Genomic DNA, 23,229 nt, shown 5'->3' on the forward strand with positions numbered 1-23,229 from the left:
AAAGTAAATTGCTCCTCTAAACAGAGGCAACGAACTTTGAAAAGTAAATACTCCTAGACAATCATGTCCGAAGGAGTTGAAAGTTGTGTTTGAAGGGATTTCAGGAGATTATGCCCAAAGGTCTTATAAATCAACCCTGATACCAAGAGACATCTTATTTCGAGGATTAGGAACTTACCTGACAAGTTTCTTCTCAAACTTGCAAAGTCTTTTTATATCTGTCTTTTTCATGTGGGATGTTGGAACACCCCTGCTTCTTGAATTTGTACACTATACTTTCCTGAAAGTAGTGTATGCTATGCAAATGCATATGAATTTCAATGCATGCTGTGCAAATGTTGGTCAATTAATTCCTGTTCAATGTATGGTACTCAAGTTTCTCAAGCTCTTTTTTCTTTCTTGGGTGTCAAGCCCTTTGATTCCTCAAGGATCCAATTGTACTGCTCTTCTAAGATCGAACCAGTGTAGCTCTTAATTGTCCTTTCCACTCACATTCTTTCCTTGTTCTGTTTTTCAATACTCTGGAATAAACTTCATCAATCGATCATCCCTTGACCATCACTCAATGAATTTCTCAGCACTAGCAAATTTCAAAACAAATTTCATCCACCATTACTGGGTCCTTGTCTCAGCATCAATAATTCCAAAACAGACTTTGTCTACTGATTGTCTTCATCATTCAATCATATCTTGCAAGTCATATCGATCAATTCATCACTTTTCAAGATTTGCCCCATCATCTCTTTTAGGTTTCTACCATTTCTTCATCATCTTAGATTTCTTTTCAAATGAATGTAAGATTCTTTTAAGCACATATTCATTCATTCATTATCATTTCAAATTTTGACAAATACAATGCAATCAAGCATTTTCTCAATTCATTCTAAGGGTGTAACAATAAGAGGACAGAAAGTGAATTATGGTAAAGATAATCAATGGAGATCTATTTTGGTAGAAAATAAATGGGAAAGGAAATAAATTGGATGTCATTGAGGTAAATGGTATGTCCAAATGATGAATATTTAGACAATTTTCAACATTAATCTCGGATTCTTTTTCAAAAACTCATTCATTTACTGTTGAAGTCATCTTGGGCTTGGCGAACTCTGCCCCAGTCTTTAAGGGATCTTCAGATGTCTTTGATCTTTCATTCATGTGAGCCATTTGACCTGAATCTTTTTTTTTTGTTTTTTTTTTTTTTTTTTGGGTACCAAAATCACCCTTTCAGGTTTTCAATTTGGATCTCTTTTTTTCATTTTCTCATTTTTTCCTTCTTTTTTTTTTTCATTTTTTTTTTTTTCATTTTTTTTTCATCATCTTTTTTTTCATCCATTGTTGATATCTTTCATACGTCCAACTTTAGAGCATGATTTCATTGCTTTCTCGTGAGCATACCTTCATTCAACATATGATCATTCAAGTTGAGTATTCACACTTGATCTAAATGGACTTTTCAAGGTTGTAATGTAGGCCAAGGTGAAGGGTCATAAAAAAAATGGATAGAATAGGCTCAAAATATGTATTAAAAAGGTTCAAAACCAAAGGATCATTTGATACAACTTGGCATTTTGCCCCCACATCGTTTCACTACTTTTCTCTTTCCTCACACAAAGGATTCTCATTACTTTGCCCCAAGTCATGTGTGGCATTTTTTTGCTTTTCTTTCTCTTTTCATTTTTGAGACCTTTTGTGGTGTTTTTTTTCTTTTTTTTTTTTTTTTTTTTTTTTTTTTTTTTTTTCAAAATTTACCCTCCAGTGTAGAGGGTGATCCTTGGTTAGGGTTCTTCCAAAAAAAAAAAAAAATGATAAGCTCAAAGGGGTAACAATAAATGGTTTTTCAAATGGTAAAAGAAAGATGGCCATTTTTCATCTCAATTGTGAATACCTTTCTTGAACATCATCTATTGAACAAAGCTCATGAACTTGTATAAAAGATTGCACACCTTCAAGACATATCTCTTTCTCTTCTGGTGATAGCTTACTTTTGCTCAAATCATCTTCTCATATTAAATGTGGATGAGTTCTCAAAATTAAATCCCAGAATTATTGTTATAATTGTCTAAATATTCATCATCTGAAATTTAAGAATGGGAATGTAAAGTTATGAAAGGTAACAGGGCATGGAGTAATGGTCAAATGAAAGAAAAAAATGTAATGAAATGCATTGACTTGCCTTTATTAAAATGATAACAAGTAAAGTCATATTGCAAAAAGAAATCCAACATTACTTGAAAAGAAATCTTAAAGTGACAAAAAAAACCTTCAACCCGCCTTATCTCCATTAAAAATTAGCCCCCTATATGATCAGGTGAAGAAATCCCCATTGACATCTTGCCCCTCAATTCATTGTGACTCTCCGGACCCTTTCTGTTCTTGACTTTCACTCCGGGCACTGACATTGGATGTTGTTGCTTTTTCTTGATCAAAACTTACCATTCCATCATTGATCAACCGTTGCACCTTATACTTTAAAGCAGTGCAATTTTCAGTAGAATGGCCAGTAATTCCATAGTGATAGTCGCAGTGGGCTGTAGGATCATACCACTTTGGGTAGGGTGGTTTAAGAGGTTCCACATGGCTGGGGGCAATCAAGTGGCTATTATAAAGCTCTCGATATAACTCTGTATAAGTCATAGGGATTGGATCAAATACAGGTTTTTCTTGAGCAGTCCGTTGTTCTCGCGAGCCACTGGTTAGGTTAGTAGGGCGGATTTGGGTTCTTACAGGAGCTTGAATGTTAAGGCGATAAGTGGATGAATAAGATGGTTGAGGAGCTAGCTGGTATGGGTAGGATGAGGCATTGTTCACAGCAGGATAGTATGGAGAGTAGCCTTGGGATGGATAGGGTTGATAACCCCTGAATTGTTGTCTATCAAAGCTCACAGCTTGAGCTTCAGCTTCTTTCTTTTCTGATACCTTCTTGGTTTCTCCTCCTTTCAATTTGCCATTTTTTATGGCACTTTCAATAATTTCTCCAGAGATCACCATGTCAGCAAAATTCTTTGTTGCATTCCCTATCATCTTTTCATAATAGGGAGGTTTCAAAGTGCTGACAAACAGCACTGTGGTCTCTTTTTCTGTCAGAGGGGGTTGTACCTGTGAAGCTATATCTCTCCATCTCTGGGCGTACTCTTTAAAAGACTCGTTTGACTTTTTCTCCAGATTCTGCAAAGACAAACGATCAGGAGCCAAATCGATGATGTGTCGATATTGACTGATGAAGTCATGTGCCATATCACTCCAAGAGCGAATACGAGTCCTATCCAACTGAACATACCATCTGGCGGCAGAGCCAGTAAGACTGTCCTGAAAAACATGCATCAAGAGTTTTTCATCATGTGCATGAGCTGCCATCTTTCTGCAATACATGGTGATGTGGGTTTTGGGGCACTTTGTACCGTCATATTTTTCAAATTTCGGTACTTTGAACTTATAGGGGATAACCACATCAGGGACTAGACAGAGCCCAGCAGCATCTACTGACCCATAAAAGCTAAATCCTTCCACAGCCCGTAGCCTCTGCTCTAGCATGCTAATCTTGGAACTCTCCTCAGCTTCCACTTTCATCTTTTCTTTTTCCTTCTCCTTTAAGGCATCTAGGTCAGGAATTGGTTCTGCTGCCTTTTCAGTGAAGACAGGATTTATATAGCTGTTATACTGCCCTGGGTTGAAGGATGATGGCATTCCGGGATATGCAAAGTGTTGTGGCGGGACCTCTTGAGCAGACTGGGCTTGAGGTGGGCCAAAACCTGAGGGGTATAAAGGGTCAGCCATTTCTTGTAATGGGGGAATTTGCTGGCTTGTATTTCCTTCAACTCCTTTCCCCTTATTCATGCTATTTAGAGCCTCCAGAATCTTGCTTAGCTCACTTTCAATCTTCTCTTGTGCTTTTTCTAGCTTTTCAAATCTATAAGAACTTTCTTCCTCCATTTGCCTTGCTCTGGATCTTGTGTTGTATGGATGAGCAGGGTTCTCACTAGATGGAGCTATCCTTGATCCTTGAGTACCATACTTATGATTAGAAATGTCATGCTATGGTTTATGTATGATACTTTGATGCATGAATGAAATGTACATTTTTCTAAATGAAATCTAATATGGTATGGATGCAAATGATTGTGTTACAACATGATCATGAAAGTAATGCGGATGCATACAATCAGACAAACAACATAGTTAGTTTCATGAATGAAATGAAAGTGATGCTGATGCATAACATTACAAAAAATAATACACAAAGTTAAGCAATCAAAATGATTAGATAAACACCTTTTTTGTGTCCTAATTTCAGGGTATATCTATCATTGGGTAGAAAGGGCTCTATCCTAGGGTTAGGCACTCTTAAGGTTCACTACATGTGGTTTTAAAGTCAGAGTCTAAAGGTCCTCAAATTGTTCCTTACATCCTTGTCCATCACAGACTAGTAAGGCACCCTAATCCTCACCCATTACAGGCTACAAGCGGAAAAGGTTCAATTTGAGTGGGAGTATTTCGCTAGCCACTGCGGAGGCATTAGACCTCACGAAAGCAATAGGTACTTTACTCCCTCCTAGAGGGACGGAGCTCGGGTGTAGAGCTCATGTTATGCACATGCACATGAATGACATAATTAACAAGGTAAATAAAACATGAATGAATAATACACATATATACAAAAATGGTTCAATTTTATTAGGCTTTTGGATAACACAAATTATTTGCTGGCCTGATTCTCAAAGTCCCCAGTGGAGTCGCCAAGCTGTCATAACGTCTAGATCCAGGGATCTATCGCTAGACATTGACTTAAGGGAGTCGCCACCAATCTTTTTTATCTAGGTGCGATTGGCCACCTAAGGAATCTGTCCTTTCAAGGAACACCTAAGCTTAAGGGTCCCTAAAAGAATAGGTTCAGGTCTGCTAACCAGAACAAGGTTCGGGAGTTCGGTTACGTGTGAGGAAGGTTATAGCACCCTCACAACGCCCATCAAAAGATGGTACCAGCTTGAATTTGTGTTATCCAAAAGCCTTAAAATTTTACCAAGTAGTTAGTTGTTGAAAATTATTCTCAATTGACTCTAATACTTTTAGCAGAAAATTGAGAAAATTCCCTCACCTCAAGAGTATGCAAGAAAAACTACTGTTTCACTTGCAGAGGCTCCGTCGTCGGATTTATTAAAGAAAAAAACAAAATCATCCAATTAATTATTGGAAATTATTCTCAATTAACTCTAATACTTTTAGCAGAAAATTGAGAAAATTCCCTCACCTCAAGAGTATGCAAGAAAAACTACTGTTTCACTTGCAGAGGCTCCGTCGTCGGATTAATTAAAGAAAAAAAAAATCAAAATCAGCAAAGTAATTAATTATCGGAAATTATTCTCAATTGACTCTAATACTTTTAGCAGAAAATTGAGAAAATTCCCTCACCTCAGGAGTATGCAAGAAAAACTACTGTTTTTACTTGTAGAGGCTCCGTCGTCGGATTGATTAAAGAAAAAAGAAAAAAAAAATCAAGATCAAAATCAAAGTCAAATAAAAAAAATTCAAAAAAAAAATTCAAAAAAAATTCAAAAAAAAAAAAAAAAAAAAAAAAAAAAAAAAAAAAAACCTGGAGCGGCTCGGCTATCGGCTCGGCTCGGCCCGGCTCAAGGAAGAAAAAACGGCTCGGAGGAGCGGCTTGGGAAGACCGGCTCGGCTCGGCTCGGCTCGGAGGGGGGCTGGGCACGCGCGGGTCAGAATCGGGTCGACGCTCGGGTCGGGTCGGGTTCGGCAAAACGCGCGGATCCTCTTATTAACTTAAAGCCAAAACGACGTCGTTTTGGGAGGGTATAAAAGGCACTAACCTCTGTTTTTCGGCAGATCGCTCTCCCCCTCTCTCTCTCTTCTTCTTTTTTCCTCTCCCTTCTCTCTAAAAAACCGAAGAACTCCGGTAGAAGATTCACCGGATTCTGGAAATTTTCGCCGGAATCTGGGTTTTTTCGCCGGAAGTTGGCCGGAAATTTGACGGTTTCTGGGATTCTTCGCCGGTTTCTGGGATTCTTCGCCGGAAACTGGGCAGGTCGTCGGAAACTTCAATGTTGGCCGGAATTTTGGCCGGAAACTTCAAGATTGGCCGGAAAATTCAACCGGAAACTGGAATTTTCCAGAAATTCCCAGAAAAAAAATTTCGAAAAATCCCCAAAAAATTTCTGATAATTTCTGGAACTCTCCTAAACCTTTTCCTAGCCTTCTATACTCTTTCCTACGCCTTTGCTTCTCAAATCAGTAGCTCTAGCTTACTGTTTTCTGTCTCTTTGAACTGTTCCAGGAGGTGCTTTATATAGGGATTGATCAGGAGTTTCTGATCAATCCCAACTCCTCCTTGGACGGGGATTCAGTCTTTGAATCCAATTGGACTCTTTAGATTGAATCCCCACTCCCAGTAGGATTCTTCAGCTTCAATCTCAACCTTCCAAAAAAAACCAAATAAATATAAAAAAATAATAGATAATTAGAACAGATAAATAAAAAGATATTATAGTAAAAAAAGTATCTGATAATCAGGAAAAAATCAGAACAGATAATTTAAAAAAAAATAATAATAAAATAAGATAAACCCAAGTATATATTACAAAAAAAAAAAAATAATAATAATAATAAATATATAACTATATACATATAAATCTAATCTAATAAAAAAATAAATAAATATATACATAATAATAATAATAATAAAATACATAAAATACAAAAGAAGAAAAAGAAGAAAGAAGAAAAAAAAAAAATACAGGATTGAATTGGGCCTTACCCGTTTGGGCCAAACCCAATTGATCTGGGCCCGGACCCAATTGGGTGTCTACATAGTGCATAAATATTTACACATGTATTTCAGCATACTTTTGTTTGATAATAATAAATAATGTACCCCACCTCCCATACTCTACACGTAGCCCACACATTGAATTGAACTGATGGTGGGTTTCCACCAGTCAGTTCAAAGTAGCCTAACTTTTGTCATTCCAAAAGAAGGTTAGTTTAGTAGGTCTATTATAGCTTTTTGAGTTTCATGTTCATTTTTTTTGTCTTCTATCATCAAAATCAAAATTTACTAACTGTAATTTTTTTAATTTTCTAATATAAAAGAGATTGTAATTTAAAAATAAAAAATTATTAATATTAATATTTAAATTTTAAATTTGTTAAATAATGACTCTTTGAAATGCCTAGATTAATTAATCGAATTAGTTTTGGATTCTCAAAATTTTCAATTTTACTTATTTGTTTGTACGATTTTTTATTGATAAAGAAAACAATATTGTTGTTTTTCTTGTAGCTATCAGTTTGGTGGTAAGCAGCAGTATAAGTATAATGTTGATAGCATGTGGCAGCCATAGCCAAAATGGGGAGGGTGCGCCTTTAATAAATCAAGGCCATCCAATTAAATGAAAGTCTCATTGTCAAATGATGGATTAGATAAGATTATGTTGAGTAGGAGAAATAGATCCATCAAAGGGGGCATTTCAAGTGAATCGAATGGCTAAGAGTTTATTAAAATCCTGGACCTAATGTAATGTCATTGTCACTGTTTTTCTTTCCGTGGAGACGAGGATGGTTGCTCAAAAAGAAAAACCAAACTGCAAAGGCATGATCAAAGGGCAAAAGAAAAGCATAGGCTACCCATGGCATTGGCAATGGTCACCCAGGTTAATATTCACTCCGTAAAACACAAGGGAAATGCATAAGCTGAGCCGATTGAATAATAAATTAAAAGTTCTTCCTGTTGAGCACATGCAATTCTTTATCTTTTATATTTGGCTCTGAGGAGAGGCAATGACAGGAAGGGTGGGAACCCAAAAGAGAAACTGGTGTTTGGTCCACTCGCTACGCCTGCAAATGGATAGACAAGAAAGAAAGCCAAAGCTTTCCCTCCCATCACTTACTCAATAACACAGTCAGATCCCACTTTGATGATAAGTTTGCTTTTACCATCCTGCCATGGCGAATACCAACAAAGAAAGGCAGATAGATTTTTCATCCTAATTATAAGAGAGAGAGAGGGCACTTGTGGACTTGGCTGCTTTACAACGCAAACGCAGGGGTGTGACGAATCATCAAATAATTGGTCCCACCCCTCAATATAGGAAAATCTATATTGCTAGTCAGAGCGCAGACTCCAGAGTTCCCAGGAGCTAATTCAACTAAAGCATAAGCTCAAACATCAAACGCCTCTAACTCCATTAAATTTTTCATGAACTCGAGATGCAACAACTCGAAACACCAAAGCAAGGACATGAAAAATGATCAGGACCATCCATTTTCAGTCTTGGGATTCTCGTGGATGTAAGATTTAACCCCACATTGTGGAGAGGGCCCTGCAACGTGTACTAGTTCAACACTTTCCACACATATTAATGGGATTTCCGGTCAATTGATCATTCCACGTTCTAGGGGGAGAAAGGGGAAGAAAATGAAAAAGGAAAACTGAGTCTTGCTAAAGTTTATGGTCCATGCATATGGCCTTCTATTACCCTTCTCACATTGCTAACAATAACAATAATAAATTCAACAGTCAGGTGCTACCACAACACATCTGAAAATAACAAACATGGAGAAAAAGAGAGAGATGTGCAGGTCTGGGATTTTGGCTCTCACAAAGCTATTACTTAAACTACAACTTTGATCCAAATGAGAAGACTATCTTTTAGAGAGTGGATACATGCTTCTGCCTTATGCTTTCTTTGCTGCAAGCAAGGAAAAATAGATCCAAATCCACCCATGTTGATCGTCTCTAAATCTCCAATTCTTCAACAACCTTCTCATATCTTCAGGATAAGGCAACTTGTCCTCAAAACACATATATCATTGCCCCTTCAAATAGTTCAATTGTCCCTCCTCCCTTCTCTTCCGGCTAACTTTCTATTATGATAAAATGAATATGAAAACAAAAAGAAAATAAAATTTAAATGAGTACAGCTAGAACAACATCCAACGGTTTGATAACTTACAAAGACATCCTTTTTCTGCTCCAATCCCCCTTATCCAAAGTCCTTCAAAAGAACCAAAGCAAAGATGAACTGTTGTCCTTCACTGCGGGTCTGCTTTCAATGCCAATGTAACAGCCCAAGCTTGAAGCAGAAAGAATTTACTCAACTTTCCTTGATTGGGACTGCTGGGAATACGGGTTATTTAAAAGATGCCCGACAAATCAAAGTTCCCTGTGAAACAGTTTAAACTTGTTTGGTATCCAACATGAGAACAAATGAACAGCTTCCTGCACCACATTTGCTTACAAGATGGTGACAGATTTAGGTGCATCAATCCTTGGCCCTTCAAGAGACCGATACATGTATAATGTTCCAACAGAGTCACCCATCTCCTCCTCATCAGCAGACCTAATCACTTCAACCACTAGGCGACGCGTAGCATGAGCAATCTCCTGGCAACCTCGGCGAGTTAGTTTACAGGAGGACATCCAAAGGAACCTCATGTTGTAGTAGTGATGCAAACCAGAAAGCAGAGCTGCATCCCCAAATGGGCTATCCCTAATCTCAAGCTTTTGCAATTGTGGGCAGCCCTTGAGCACATATTTCAGCCCCATGTCACTATCTCCGGCAAAAGCAACTGACAATGTGCGTATTAATTTCCCATATTTTCCAATATAATCAAAAGCTTTATCTGTCAGTAAACCAGATACAGCAAGGCGCGTAAGCTTCTTACAATTCATAACAATGGCTCCAAAACCATCATCCATAGGAGCTCCAGTCACAGCATCAGGCCTGTGACGCTTCATTATGCATAGCCGGAAAACAACAAGATCTGGACAGTTCTTGGACATTGCTATGACAGCAGCATTAGTCATCCTCTGGCAGAAATACAGAATGGATTGCAATTTCCGACAACCCTCAGAAATAGCTTGGAGGCCCACTTCAGAAACGGGGCTATCACTATCCTCATTAGCATCGATAGGGAAAACCCGAAGCTCACGTAATTCCTTGCATGTTGCAGACACTGCTTGAAGTCCTTCATCACATATTGAATCAAGGACCTGCGTAAACAAAGCTGAGGTAAGCTTCAAAGCCCTAATTTCTTCACATAGCTTATAGAACAAAATATAGAACACATACCCAGAAAACCTGGAGCTTGTGGCAGTTCCTTATAATTGGCTTAAGCTGTTCTGTATTGATGTTGGCATAGCTGAAATTCAGAGATGTTAGATTTGCACAAACAGGGTAAATTGCGGGCAGATAATTTGGAATTATTTCCCTAAATCCAGAGAGACAAACTAAGGATCTGCAGGCAGCAAAAGCAGTTCGATAATCAGGTTCTTGATCACCTTGCCCTGCAACCTCCAGCGGGCTAAATGATCCTGTCCCAAGGTGTGTGACCTGCGGAGCTCGAATCATCAGGTGATATAGCTGCCCAATTGAAACATATCGGTTTAGCCTAACTTTCTTAAGTGAAGGAGACCTAGCAACCAGCCTTTCCAATGCCTCGAAATTTATCGGGCATTCTACACAATCAAATATCAATGACTCAAGATGAGATTCACCCTCAGGAAAATAGGATATCCAATCTGTCTCATCATCTGTAACCTCAGATTCGATCAGATCAATCACCCTCAGCTGTCTGCAATTATAGAAAGACATCAATCAACTATCCATGCAATTACAATCTCAAACTCCCTTTTTCCCTTTTTTCCATTGATTATCACAACACATTACTTAAACTCAAACATTTTCACATCCCAGTCCATATACAGATCAAGGAAAACCATAACAGATCTAAAAACATTCAATCTACAAACGTAACCATCAGATCAAACAAAAATCTCAATACCCATACCAAATAAACCAACAATCATTACGCTTAACGCCTTAAACAGATCTAATCGGCCAATTACTTGTAAATACGTAGCATTATCATCGGCAAAATTAGTTTTTTAAAAAATATTAAGAACAATACCTGCACTTGCTAACAAAAACAGCAAGGCCACTAGTTCCAAACCCATCACAGCAAACGAGAACGAGCTCCTTAAACCCTGAAAACGACTCGGCCAGCGTCACCAAATCATCATCCGTCACGGTCATGCGCTTCAGGTAAACTTTTTCCAGCCAAGGGTAAGCCTTGGCCATCGCCAGCACCCAAGGACCGAAGTGGGCCCCCCAATCGTGCGGCATCAGGTTAAAATCCGCGAACCTGGGCTTCCCCTTCAGGTGAAGAGCCCTCACCCTGATGAACCTGGCCGTCGCCCGACGCGGCGAAACCGCGTAGCAGTTCCCTATGAACAGCTCGGATCGCGTCAGTGCCTCGACCCGGTACCACGACTTGCACACCAATGAGGCGGCGTTTCGATCCCGCCTCGACGTCACGAAGTGGAGCACGTTTTCCAACACGTTCTCCAGAACCTGGTCCGGGTACGGCGGCTGGAACTCCGGGTGACCCGACCCAGACCCGGTGGCGTTACAGTTCCGTGCCTTGTTGGAAGTGAACTCAAGATCTGATGGAGGAGATTGCTGCTTTTCGTCGTCCTCAGACATTTGCTCTGCCCAGTTAGGACGCATGAGAGACAACAAAAGGAAGAGAAATAAGACGAGTTGGCAGTACACGCGCGGCCTCTATGATCTAAAGACGATCTTCCCTTCCTTTCTTTTGTTTTTGGGGTTAGGTTTTCCTGATCGATGAGATTGAGATTTGAGTTTCTTAGATCATGGGAACATGGTTTAAATGTAAATGAAATACTTTATATTTTAAAGCTTTTTCTTTTGTGGGTGTTTTTGGTAAGAGATGGAAAGGGGGTGGGGGGGAGTGATGGGGGGAAACAGGGTAGGAAAGGAAAGATGGGGGGATATAGAGAGAGGGAAAGAAAGAGGAAAGGCAAGTAATTTAGTTTAATAGATCAGAGAAAGAGAGAGAAGCGAGAAAGTGAACAGTAGACAGTGCTGCCTCTGTTTTCTCTTTCTTCTGAGCATTGGGATTCTCCATGCCTCTTCCCTCCCTCTTTCTCTCTCTCCTTTCATCTGCATTATCCAATGACTCTCCAGTCTCCACACTTCTCCATTATTTGGGGGGTTTTCTTTTTTACAAGCTTTTGTCTTTTTAATTTTTTTTTAAAAATAAAACAATTTTTGTTGGTTTTAGACAGTAGTAAAGCAAGTACTACTGTAGTTTTTTTTTTTTTGTCAACTGGTGCGAAAACTTGTTTGGGTTTTGTTGAAGAACCCTTGCTCTTTCATTTATTTGTAGACAACTCCTTTTCTTTTTGGTTTGTTTGAGTCTTGATCAATTTTATTTCGAGTTGAGATGTTAAGTTTATTTTAGTATATTTGAATGATGATTCATTGAATATTTATATTGCATGCATTGTTTGCATAATATTAAAAATATTTTCATTTTTAACAAGCTAAAAATTATTATACTATTTTTTAATTTACCAAATGATTTCATGTATGAATCTAACTTATCTTACAAAAATCATTTTAAATCTCTAACCAATGAATTATTAAAGGAATAAAATGTTCATAAGATAGGAGGAGAAAAATGTTTCATTTATACATTGTCAACTAAAAAAATCATAACAAAAAATTTGAGATTTAACTTAAATAATTTATACAATTATTTTTAAAAAATAACATCTAATAAATTTATATTTTAATTTTAATATTTATAATTTTCTATTCATAGATTACGGTCTTATTTTAAAAAAATCACAACAAAAATAATTCTTCAAATTTTATTCATTTTTTAGACAACCACATGAACTTAATTTATGCATGTTGAGAAATTATAGTGTAATCTTTTAAAATTTATGCTTCTCGTATATGTTTATTGATGAAATGGTAGTCAATTTAAACATAATAAATTGATTTTTTTCAGCAATATGGTTATGGCATGAATATTTTTCTTCCTTGAGGTAGGATGAAATTAGGAAGTAACAAAACAATGGAGTTATTTTGACTATAACTGGAAAATAAAGGACCAATTTGAAAATAATCCCTTCTATATTAATATCCCTACGCTTAATGTACAAAGCACGGACCAATAGCAAAGCAATAAACAGTTGGTAGTGACCGAAGCTTCGAGGGGGGGGGGGACTGCTATAGGCAAAGGCTGACGGAGTCTACTTGGCAGAGTCAGTTCTTTTCCCTCTCCACGCGCTCTTTACCCGCGTGTCTCCCCTTTTTCTCTTTCCCTTTTCTTTTTGTCCAGCAAAGAGGCATATTAATTTTAAAAAAATAAAAGAAATCAATGATAATAATAAGTACAATAACCCTAATTTGTCCTTCCTTTTACACTTTCGATCAAATCTTTTGCCCCATTGCCCTTTTGTCTATATATCTTTTTTCACTTGTTAGGTAATTTTTTAATGATTATCCAACTTTTTAAAAATCTTTTTCTTTGTTTTTTAACTTATTATGTAAATTTACCTAAAAAAAAAGAAAGGATTTTTTTTTCTAATAGTTGTTTTTGGTTCATTGTGACATCTTAATTTGACTACAAATGTTGAAACATTCTTCCCTTTTTTATCATGAATTGACTCTTAGCTTTTGGCAAAAAAAAAAAATTTTCATCTAATTTTTTTTAAACCTAATTATTTACCCTATCCAATGTAGTAAATTTTAGTGATTAAATTTTAAATATTTATTTATAAATAGGTACCATTCATAAAATGATAGACCTCATTATTGAATTTATTCAATAAATTTTTGCCATAACAGGGTGACAAAGTTATTGGTACAAGTTGCATTAGTTGCTTTTGGCCTAATTGTTATTAAGTTTTTTTTTTCCCTTAAAAAATTATACATTATTTTTGTTACTTTTGCAATTGAAAAATACCCTCATTTCAAGAGGCTACATGATAGATTACAATCTTTGTCATTTGGTTTTCTAGTACTTGGTGATAATTTCTTGATTTGATTGGTCAATAACATTTATTGGAAGTTACCTTCATTTTTAGGGTTAGATTCAATTCTTAGTATTATTCTAAATTCTTATATGGAAAGTGGAAATCTAAAAGATTGATGAGCTCTATGTTAATTATAAGATAGATTATTATTTTCGTTAGTGAAGTTTTTAAATTTCACCATTAATGTTAAATATTATCAAATATATTTTTATTTATTATGTTAATTTATTCATTTTTAAATATATTTTAATGGGATATGGTGCAATCTCCTAATTTTATTAATGGAGAGGTCATTTGATTTGGATAATCTTACATTACTATCCAAAATCTTTGATTTAATTAAATATTTGCAAGAAAATATTACGTGTATAGATAGTTTGAGAAGTCATTACTGTTTTTTTTTTTTTAAATAATAAACTTTTTGTTGATCAATGTAGTTGTATATATGTTTTAACCATTTAAATTTGTGTTTGTGTATGCTTAATGCATAGGAATTGTGGCATTATTTTGAGACTTAAATTGTAGATTTCTTTTCAATTAGTACTTAAAATGTATCATTCATTATAGAAAAACATATAAGTTAGAAGAATTAGCAGGAGATATGATATTAAATCAAATCGAAGATGTAATCAAATTAAGATTAGTGGGATAGATGAATGTTACTTTTGATTATGTAAATCGAGTAAAAATTAAGAGTTAAATAAAGATATATTCGGAACATAAATATTAAAACAGTTATACATGTTTTTATGGTAGTTTTACTGCTTTTTGGATAATGAACATAATGCCTAATAAAAAAAATATAAAGACAAACCTTAAACATGCCATGCTTAATAGAAAATGAAGATAAAATCTAATTGTTAGTGCTTGACTATTTAATAGTGCAAGATCTTTATTTTTTTTATCTTCTTCAAAATGAAAGTTGCAAAAGGTTTTATAAAATTTGTCATGGGACACCTCAACAACCAAAAATTAAAATATTATTACATGCCATAAACAAAATTAAGACATAAAAATGAGGAATCTTGAAATGATTAAGGTTTTTAGTGGTAATGTTGGTTGAAGCTTTGGATTAATGATGGTTCTTCAAAAAGATGCAACGAATCTGTGACATAATGTTGAATTTAAACCCCTAACCTTTCAGTTCGCTAATGTTTGCAAGCACTTTGGAAAGCCCATGTGATTTTAGCCGCAAATTCACAGTTCCTGTCTGTAATTGACATGGAAATTTTGGATCCTTTCTTAAACAAAAGCATCACAATCTTTATGTTTATTTAATTAATCTTATAAAAAAAATTATATATGCTGAAATATGAAACTTAAATTTATTAAATGTAATTATTAAAGATAATTGAATGAATGAATTAAATTAAATTAAATTTTAGATTTTTATTTATTTTTATTTTATTTGCTTTTTCTCTTTCTTCTAGTTTTTGGTTGTGAAATGACAGAAATCTATGCCCTACCAAAAAAATAAAAAGACGGAAAACTATGAATGACTTTGATAAATCCAAACATGCTCCAGAGCTTTAAGCTTTGATTTTAATATATGTCATATTTGCATATTCCCTTTTATGCTGAAGATCTGCTCTAGATATTTGTGAATCAATTCTTTAATAGACAATAGTGGTCCATTTTTATTTGAATGAAAAGAAAAAAAAAATGCTACAAATTTCTTTTGAAAATAGTAAGGCTTAAATTACTAATTTATCAATATCAAAACAAACACTGGGTCTTACATGTTGGGGGTCATTGTGAGTTTGTGACGATTGTTAATGGGGTTAGTCTTTTTTTTTTTTTTTTGTCTGAAAATATCTTAATAATCAAATGTGAAAAAAATGACAAAACAAATGGGGGAAATAAGAAAAGATTGTTGATTCTCATGGCTTTTTTTATATATAATTTGGGGAATCTTTCCTTCATTTCTTTTAGTACTTTAAAAAATTTTACTTGTAACCAAACAATTTCACCATGAGCAAAGCAAATAGTATCATGGAATAAAAGGGGGGTAGCTTCCTCCCAATGCATCAAGATAGATGCAGTATTAGATGTAAGCACTTGATTCCCATAGGAAAACATAGTTGACTAACTTAAATATAAAAAGTTGGATTTCCACTTAATGTTAAGTAAATGCATTAAATTTTTTTTTATATTCCAATTTCATACATTAAGCTTTTAATTCCATGCTTAAGAGTTGGTTTAGATTGGGGTAAGATAAGATTTTTAAGCTGCCTTGTTCAATGAGGGGTAGAGATTCATTCTCCTCGCATTAGACCTAATTGGAGCCTAAACCGCATTGGTCCTTCACCACATTTGACCTCCTCATTGAATGGGATTTTATTGGATTGAGGTGGTGCATTCAGTGCGGTGAGAATCTCATGCCATTAACAATTGTCTCAATGCATTGGGCATTTCAATGCATCATCAATCCATCTTAAGAAAACATCTAAGAAGTTAGGATTCAAAATTCAAAGTCATTTTGAATGTTTTTCTTCAAATCAATGACAAGAAATTATGTTTTCAAGGCATAAATTATACCTGCCGTTAATTTAGATTCTCTAGTTAGCGTGGATTTAGGTAAGCATAAATTCCGTTCAAAGGGGATGGGGAACAGGATATAATATGTTGATAGTTTTAAGATACCATGAAAGCTCAAACTTAACCAACCAATTTTGGGATAGCCATTGATGGACCATAAAAAATCTTGACATGATCTTGTGTTGTTTTATTTTGTTTCACTCGGTCAGTTTTTTTTTTTTTTTAATTTATCTTTAAATTTTTTTATTTGTATATTTATATAATTATAAAATATATTATATACATAAACTCTTTTGATTCATAACTTTAAAATATCAACTTTAATAATGTGTTAATCGATTTAAATGTCGGCCGTGAGGTGTCGAAGAAGAACAAAGCATTGACATGTTTGCATAATATCTTGGGTTTGATTTAGAATCAGCAGCTGCAATTCTGTTTAAGAGATTTCATTTGGACACTGACTGTTAGGCTGCAGGGTCGGCCAACATGTTGCGACAACAATATGAACTGTCGATCACAACATTGAAAACCAACCATTCCCCATGGAAATTCATGACTTTTCACCATCAAGTTCCCCCATGGGGACATTCCTCTACCCCCATTTGGTGTTAATATGAACACTGAACAATATTTGTTAAAAAAAATCCAGATTGGACCAAGACCTTAATCGACAAACACATTTCAAACAGGAATTTGAACATGAAAGGGTTGCTTTTCAAATGATACATTTGTCCATACATTTCTGAAGATTTCTTTAAGTTTTTTATTCCAATAAGGCAGAAAAAGAACCTTCTCTTTATTGCCTTATATATATTCACTAATCTACTAGAAATTTAAAGAGGAAGAGTGAAATGAGGAAAAAAAAAAAAGTAAAAAAAAAAGCATTTGCTTAACAAAGCCATGCTTTTGGGAAATAGCCTTTTCAGCTATGCTCAACGAGACAGTGGGTTTGACAGAATCTCTGACTTAAATTTCCAAAAATGAGGAAAGTTTCTGGACAAAACTTCTAAATATATTTTAATTATGTGGATGTGATAAGTTGAAAGTGTTATAATCTCTCACTGCTGATACAATACTTTAGTAGCAATAGCTTGAAGTGCTGATCCAACTAGCTCGTCGTGATCAATTATTAATCATAAAACTTGAAGCCGTAAACGAACCTTTCAGGTTCAGAACTATGAAATTTTGCAGAGCCAAATTTCTAGTGATTGGAAGCTGCAGGAGGAGCCAGAAGCTGTGCATCTTTGTCCCTGTCAATTTTTCACCACTCAAGTGCTGACAGTTTGTTCACTAACAATTCCACTGCTTTATTGTAGCTCGAGTATGATTTGCGCTAAGCTGTGGCCTGTTTGATTTATGCCATTAGACTTTAAAGATACCAATCATTCTTTTGTGTCAACCCCAAATTGAGGCTGACAAGCATTGAGGTTGACAAGCAACAATTAGGCTAAACTAAAGTACTGGTTTTGATTAAATGATGCACCTCTTGAATAAATATTTATTAATAAAGTTATCTGCAAATAACTCATATGCTATGTTATTTTCTCACTGGTTTAGGACGAAGTGTTTATCGTAGGATGAGAATGTCTTTACCTACTGTTTTAAGATGCACAAAGAAATTAATTTTCATTTTAGTTATTTTAAGTATTACGAAAATAACAATAAATAAAATCAAAATTTTAATTTAATTGATATATAATTATTTTTAAAAAATAATATTTAATATTTAAAATTTTTTAATTTTTAAATTACAATCTCTTTATATCAAATAGTGATAATAAATAATATTCGATCATTTTATTTGATTTATCTTTATTAATAAAAAATATAAAAAAAATTATTTGATACACTAACATTAGAGATTTCAATTTCATAAATAGAATTAAGACAAAAACACATTTTTTTATATATTTAAAAAAATTAAATTAAAAAATAAAAATATATTATTATTTTAATCTTATTTATAAAATTAAAAAATTTCACTATTAATATATTAAATAATTTCTCAAAGTCATATTCCAATCTGTGCATCCTCTAGCGGTAGACAACCATGAGATTCAAATGTATGTAATCAAGGAGCCCAATATAGACTTATCGGCATGCTACTTTACCAGAAAAGGCCCAAAGAGAAACGTAGTCTTGATTATAAACGGGCGTGGTTAAATTCAACAAGAAACCCGTACAATAGTGCAACAACCATATTGAGCAACCAATGAATAAGTGTAGGGGGAGAAAATCTTTTTCAGATTGAAATTTGAAGCTCCTTTTGGAATTGTAGGAAGATATCCAGCTTATGTCTTTTGTTGAAGAAGATTCCGCTCGGGTATGGCCGTACGGGAAACTTGGAACTTTGTTTACGACCAAAAACAAGCAAGTTGTATTGTATCATCCGTCATTTCTTACAAGCTCATTAGAAATCCAATAGGGTAAATGTTAGTAAATAGGATCCAAAAGTTTTAGTTTAAATTTGCAATATTACATATACAATATACAAATGGCACGTCAAAACATAATATAAACATAATATAGTATAATTAAATCAGAAATCATAAATGTTTTTTAGATGTTAATATTAAAATAACTCAATCTATTTAATTTTGCTCTTAAGTTAATTCACTTCAAAATATATTTTAGAGAGCTAAGTGGTTGAATTTGTTACCTCCAATATCTCATATAAATGTTTATATTAATTTTTTTATATTTAAATTTATTAATATATTTTTAAAAAAATTACACCATTATTTTTCAAATGACAGTTGGCATATGACTTTTTTTATTTTTAATTTATCCTTAATCTTCAACTCTTATATACTTAATTCACTTGAAGAAAATTACACATTAATTTCCTTCAATTCATAAGTTTTAAAAAATTGATCAACATCTATGTATGAATTAATGTTCAAATGGTGCATACGATGAATATTAAATGTGTAGAATTTCAGTTTCAACACAATCATCTTACTTAATGTTGCTAATTCGTTGATTATTACAAAAATTACGTGAATCTTAAGTCGATTATCGAAATTATCGATAAACATTTGTCCTGTCCAATGTTAGGCAAGAACTCTATTACAGAAGATTAATGTTTGGGCTCGCGTTATGGTCGAAGAGGAGAAGTGAAAACCCAGATCCAACCCACCCGACCGCATGTCGGTCATTCGTCAATCGTGTGGCCAACTGGTCCCTTCAAAATTCAAATTCAAATTCTAAGTCGAGACATAAACATGAAAACTAACGGCAGCATCTCAAACCTCGAAACCAAACTCCCCACAACGAATAAATTCTCGAAAATTCCTTCACGATTTTGACCCCTCCCCCGATGTTAGCTTTTATTAATCTGATCCAAACACACAGAAATCATGAGCCAGCGCCGGACCGATCATAACAAAATCCACGAAACCAAACAGTCGACGACATCCTCGGAGTCAAACCAGCCGGCAACTATCTCTTCTGATTACGCTCCGTTCCCCAAATTAGACCCGAAGGACGTCACTTCTCCACAGGAGAATTGGACCAACGTTTCCATGGGTTACCAATCGCAGCCCAATCCAGGTGCAGCACCGATCTCTAGCAGCGCTGCTACCACCATGCCAGCTGTGTCGAATCCTTTCGTTTCCCCGGCTCCAGTTCAATCATCTTCCGTCAAGAGTAACCCACTTCCAACAACTCCAGTTACATCGGTTTTTACTAAATTGGATTTTGAATATCTTTTGAATTCTATTTAAATTTAAGCCCTTTTTTTGGGCAGATAAGATGGAATCAGTGAAAGATGTGTTAGGGAAATGGGGAAAGAAAGCGGCGGAGGATACTAAGAAGGCGAAAGTGATAGCTGGGAACATGTGGCAACACTGTAATTATTTCTCTCTTTTAATAATTACCCTTTTTTCCCCTGCTATTTTTGTACTAGATATGATTATGGATAATATGAAGTATGATAAATAAGTTTGTTATTTTTGTTGCAACAGTGAAAACTGGGCCGAGTTTTGCTGATGCTACTGTAGGAAGAATTGCCCAGGGTACGAAAGTTCTTGCAGAAGGTGGATATGAGAAGATCTTTCGGACAACATTTGAGAATGCTCCTGAGGAACGGCTTCTGAAGACATATGCCTGCTATCTGTCCACCTCGGCTGGTCCTATTATGGGAGTTTTATATCTGTCAACTGAAAAGGTTGCTTTTTGTAGCGACAATCCTCTGTCTTACCAAGTTCGTGGTCAGACTCAATGGATCTTTTATAAGGTATACCAGCTTTTATTATGTGATGATGTCTTTCAGATTGTTGCATCTGCAACTAAGAGCTAGGGTCAAATTGATCATAGACTGATGCTTCACATTAACAATGAAGTTAATGCCGATTTTTTATGGTATAATAGAGAAGTTTTAGATTTTTCATTCTTTGGCAGTTTCATATATTGTTTAAAGATATGAATTATGAATTTTTGGATCCCTTTCTTGATTTACATGTTTAGGAAAATATTTTATGCACCATATTTGATGGCTCTATGGGGATTAGTGGAGTACTTGAAGTTGACAATCCTGGATGCTTAATTACATAGAGGCTGTACTTTAAATAACCTAGATTCTTTTTGCATCCGCAGTTATGCCTTTAGTTATCCCTGTTATTTGGTAAAATTCTGTGGTCCCCTTGTTTCATAAGGTCTTCACTCTTCACCACCTTGTTAGACTTGTTCTCTAGCATGCTTCGATACCTGTAGTAGTTTCTAGTTAATTGCTTTGTAGTTGAGGCAATGGTTACTTGAACCTATTGCAAAGCAGAAGTTGGTAATGAAAATGATGGGCGGTTTGGACCTTAATTAGCATTGTTAAGGTAGAATATTGTGTATGAGATGGATAGGGACATTATATTGCATTTGTTTGAAGTGTCACTGTGATATTCCTTCGGTTCTTATACTCATCCATTGTTGGTGCATTGTAAGTAGATAAATAACGTTCTCACTTTTGCTAAATTTAATTGCTCGTATGATTCTAAGGAACCCAGTAAAAAGCCATTCTATAATAGTTGACCTAAGCCTAGTCAAATGAGATGTAAGATCAAGTGATTTTGCCAAATTAGTTCATGTGCCCATGTTAGTAGGATAATTATTCTCTTTGATTGTGTCCTTGTCAACATGCTCTGGAAAGTTACCGATTAAAATTCTATGATGTAGTGTTTTAACCTTTTTGGATTTATCAGGATCTATGTGTTTTTGATTTGTTAAAAATCTGCTGGCTATTTTCTTATTACACAGATCTGTGCTTGTTTGTGTTAGATAGTATACTTGTCCCTGTTATTTATCTTTATTTAAAAGTTGTCCTAATGGTTATTAATGTGATTTTGTGTCCTCTCCAAACTCGTACTTGTAGGTAGTCATTCCATTAGATCAGCTCAGGGCGGCGAATCCATCTGCTAGCAAAGCCAACCCAGCTGAGAAATACATCCAGATTATATCAGTTGACAACCATGAATTTTGGTTCATGGGCTTTGTACACTATGACAGTGCTGTTAAAAATCTCCAAGGAGCATTTCAGTTCCCTAGCTCATGATGTGATGTTATTAAACTCTACACCATGTGCCAAAAGGTGCTTTGAATTACTAGAATGATGTAGATAAAATATGTTGAACCAGATTTGTAATAGTTGAGATAGCAAAGGTATGTTTTATTTTGCTTTTGTATGGATTGTCACTGTGATATTCATTTGGTTCTTAAACTCATCAATTGTTTAATTGAAAAGGGTATATTTTGGGATTTATTCTGAGATAATGGAACTATTTATTCTTCTTTTCTCAAGTATATTTTGTGAGTCACTATGCTGTGTGCTTCTATACACCCTTGTAATCCGAAGATGCCTAATCCAATATGAATTTGGGATTCCTCTAAAACTTGTACCTGAAAATGATACCTCCAGCCTCTTTGATCATTTGGTTTGGTCCGACTTCCCTGTTTTGGGTTCGCTTCTATTAGTAGATTGGGTTTGTATATTCTCTCTCTTGTTTGTGGGTTTCGATTTTCTCTCCTCCACTCAAATCTTTTTGTTCTTTTCCCTCGTTTCAACAACTTGTACCTGTTACTGTTGGAAAGCAACGAACAATGAAACATTGGGTATCTAAAAAGCATGCAAGACAAATAAACAAATACAAAAGCCATCATATTTGAAGCTTAGTGGCAACTTGCAAGGATCTCCCACTCAAAAAGTGTAATGCAACCTGCTGGGATGGCAACGCAACGGTAAGGAAAGAATCTTTATAATCATACGCTCAGATTATTATGATCATTATGGATTCCCATTTTAGCAACAGTGCATCATGACCAAGGGCCCAGTTTGCTGACAAGGTCGAAGTTGGTGTTTTTATTGGCCCAAATGTGTTGGAACCGACAGATCCATTAGTGGTCCAAAACCTGGCCGAGGACTGGATGTTGTGTCCAGGCCAGCTTGTCTGTCTTCATCTTAACTGGCAAACCTGAAAGAGGGAAGAGACACCAATTTTATGGCAGATGATACTTCTTGATTTACATTGCAAATTTTTAAGTTTTAGTTTGTCGTTTTTTCGGATAATTATTATATGATAATTAAAAAAAATTATAAGGGATAAAACTTGGAAGGCAGTAAAATTGCGTAAGTGATAAATTCTTGGAAGGGCAGTAAAATTAAATCCTAGCTAGGTAGGGTTCAGAAAACGTACTATATGCTATTTTTTAAATTTTAAAATGCCCAAATTTTTTCATAAAACTTGATCATTTAGTATCCTTTAAAGTTTTTTTAAATGAAAAAATCTTTTGATAAAATATTGAAAATTTAATTTTAATTATGAAAATTTAATCTTGGATGCTCT

General features: G+C 35.0%; 2 protein-coding genes across 3 annotated transcripts; one reads left to right on the forward strand and one right to left on the reverse strand.

Annotated features, from left to right (window-relative positions):
* Positions 1–8,446: 8,446 nt before the first annotated feature.
* LOC111312434 (transport inhibitor response 1-like protein) lies at positions 8,447–12,006 on the reverse strand. Of its 2 annotated transcripts, XR_002692872.2 has the most exons (4): positions 10,921–12,006; positions 10,083–10,584; positions 8,964–10,003; positions 8,447–8,874 (listed from the first exon to the last, which is right to left on the reverse strand). XR_002692872.2 is itself a non-coding variant. In XM_022912675.2 (3 exons), exons 1-3 carry the CDS (start codon positions 11,517–11,519, stop codon positions 9,245–9,247), a joined length of 1,860 nt encoding a protein of 619 aa, XP_022768410.2. In that variant the 5' UTR covers positions 11,520–12,006; the 3' UTR covers positions 8,447–9,244. The 2 variants fall into 2 exon arrangements, 1 of the variants encoding a protein (XP_022768410.2); XM_022912675.2 differs by having other exon boundaries at positions 8,447–10,003.
* A 7,610-nt stretch (positions 12,007–19,616) lies between these two features.
* On the forward strand, positions 19,617–22,186 carry LOC111311304 (GEM-like protein 1). Its single transcript, XM_022910677.2, has 4 exons — positions 19,617–20,047; positions 20,148–20,249; positions 20,365–20,636; positions 21,762–22,186. Exons 1-4 carry the CDS (start codon positions 19,759–19,761, stop codon positions 21,939–21,941), a joined length of 843 nt encoding a protein of 280 aa, XP_022766412.1. The 5' UTR covers positions 19,617–19,758; the 3' UTR covers positions 21,942–22,186.
* The last annotated feature ends 1,043 nt before the right edge of the window (positions 22,187–23,229 follow it).

Source organism: Durio zibethinus, chromosome 1, assembly GCF_047325235.1.
Source record: "Durio zibethinus cultivar Kanyao isolate XHJ-2024 chromosome 1, ASM4732523v1, whole genome shotgun sequence".
Taxonomy (NCBI): Eukaryota; Viridiplantae; Streptophyta; class Magnoliopsida; order Malvales; family Malvaceae; genus Durio; species Durio zibethinus.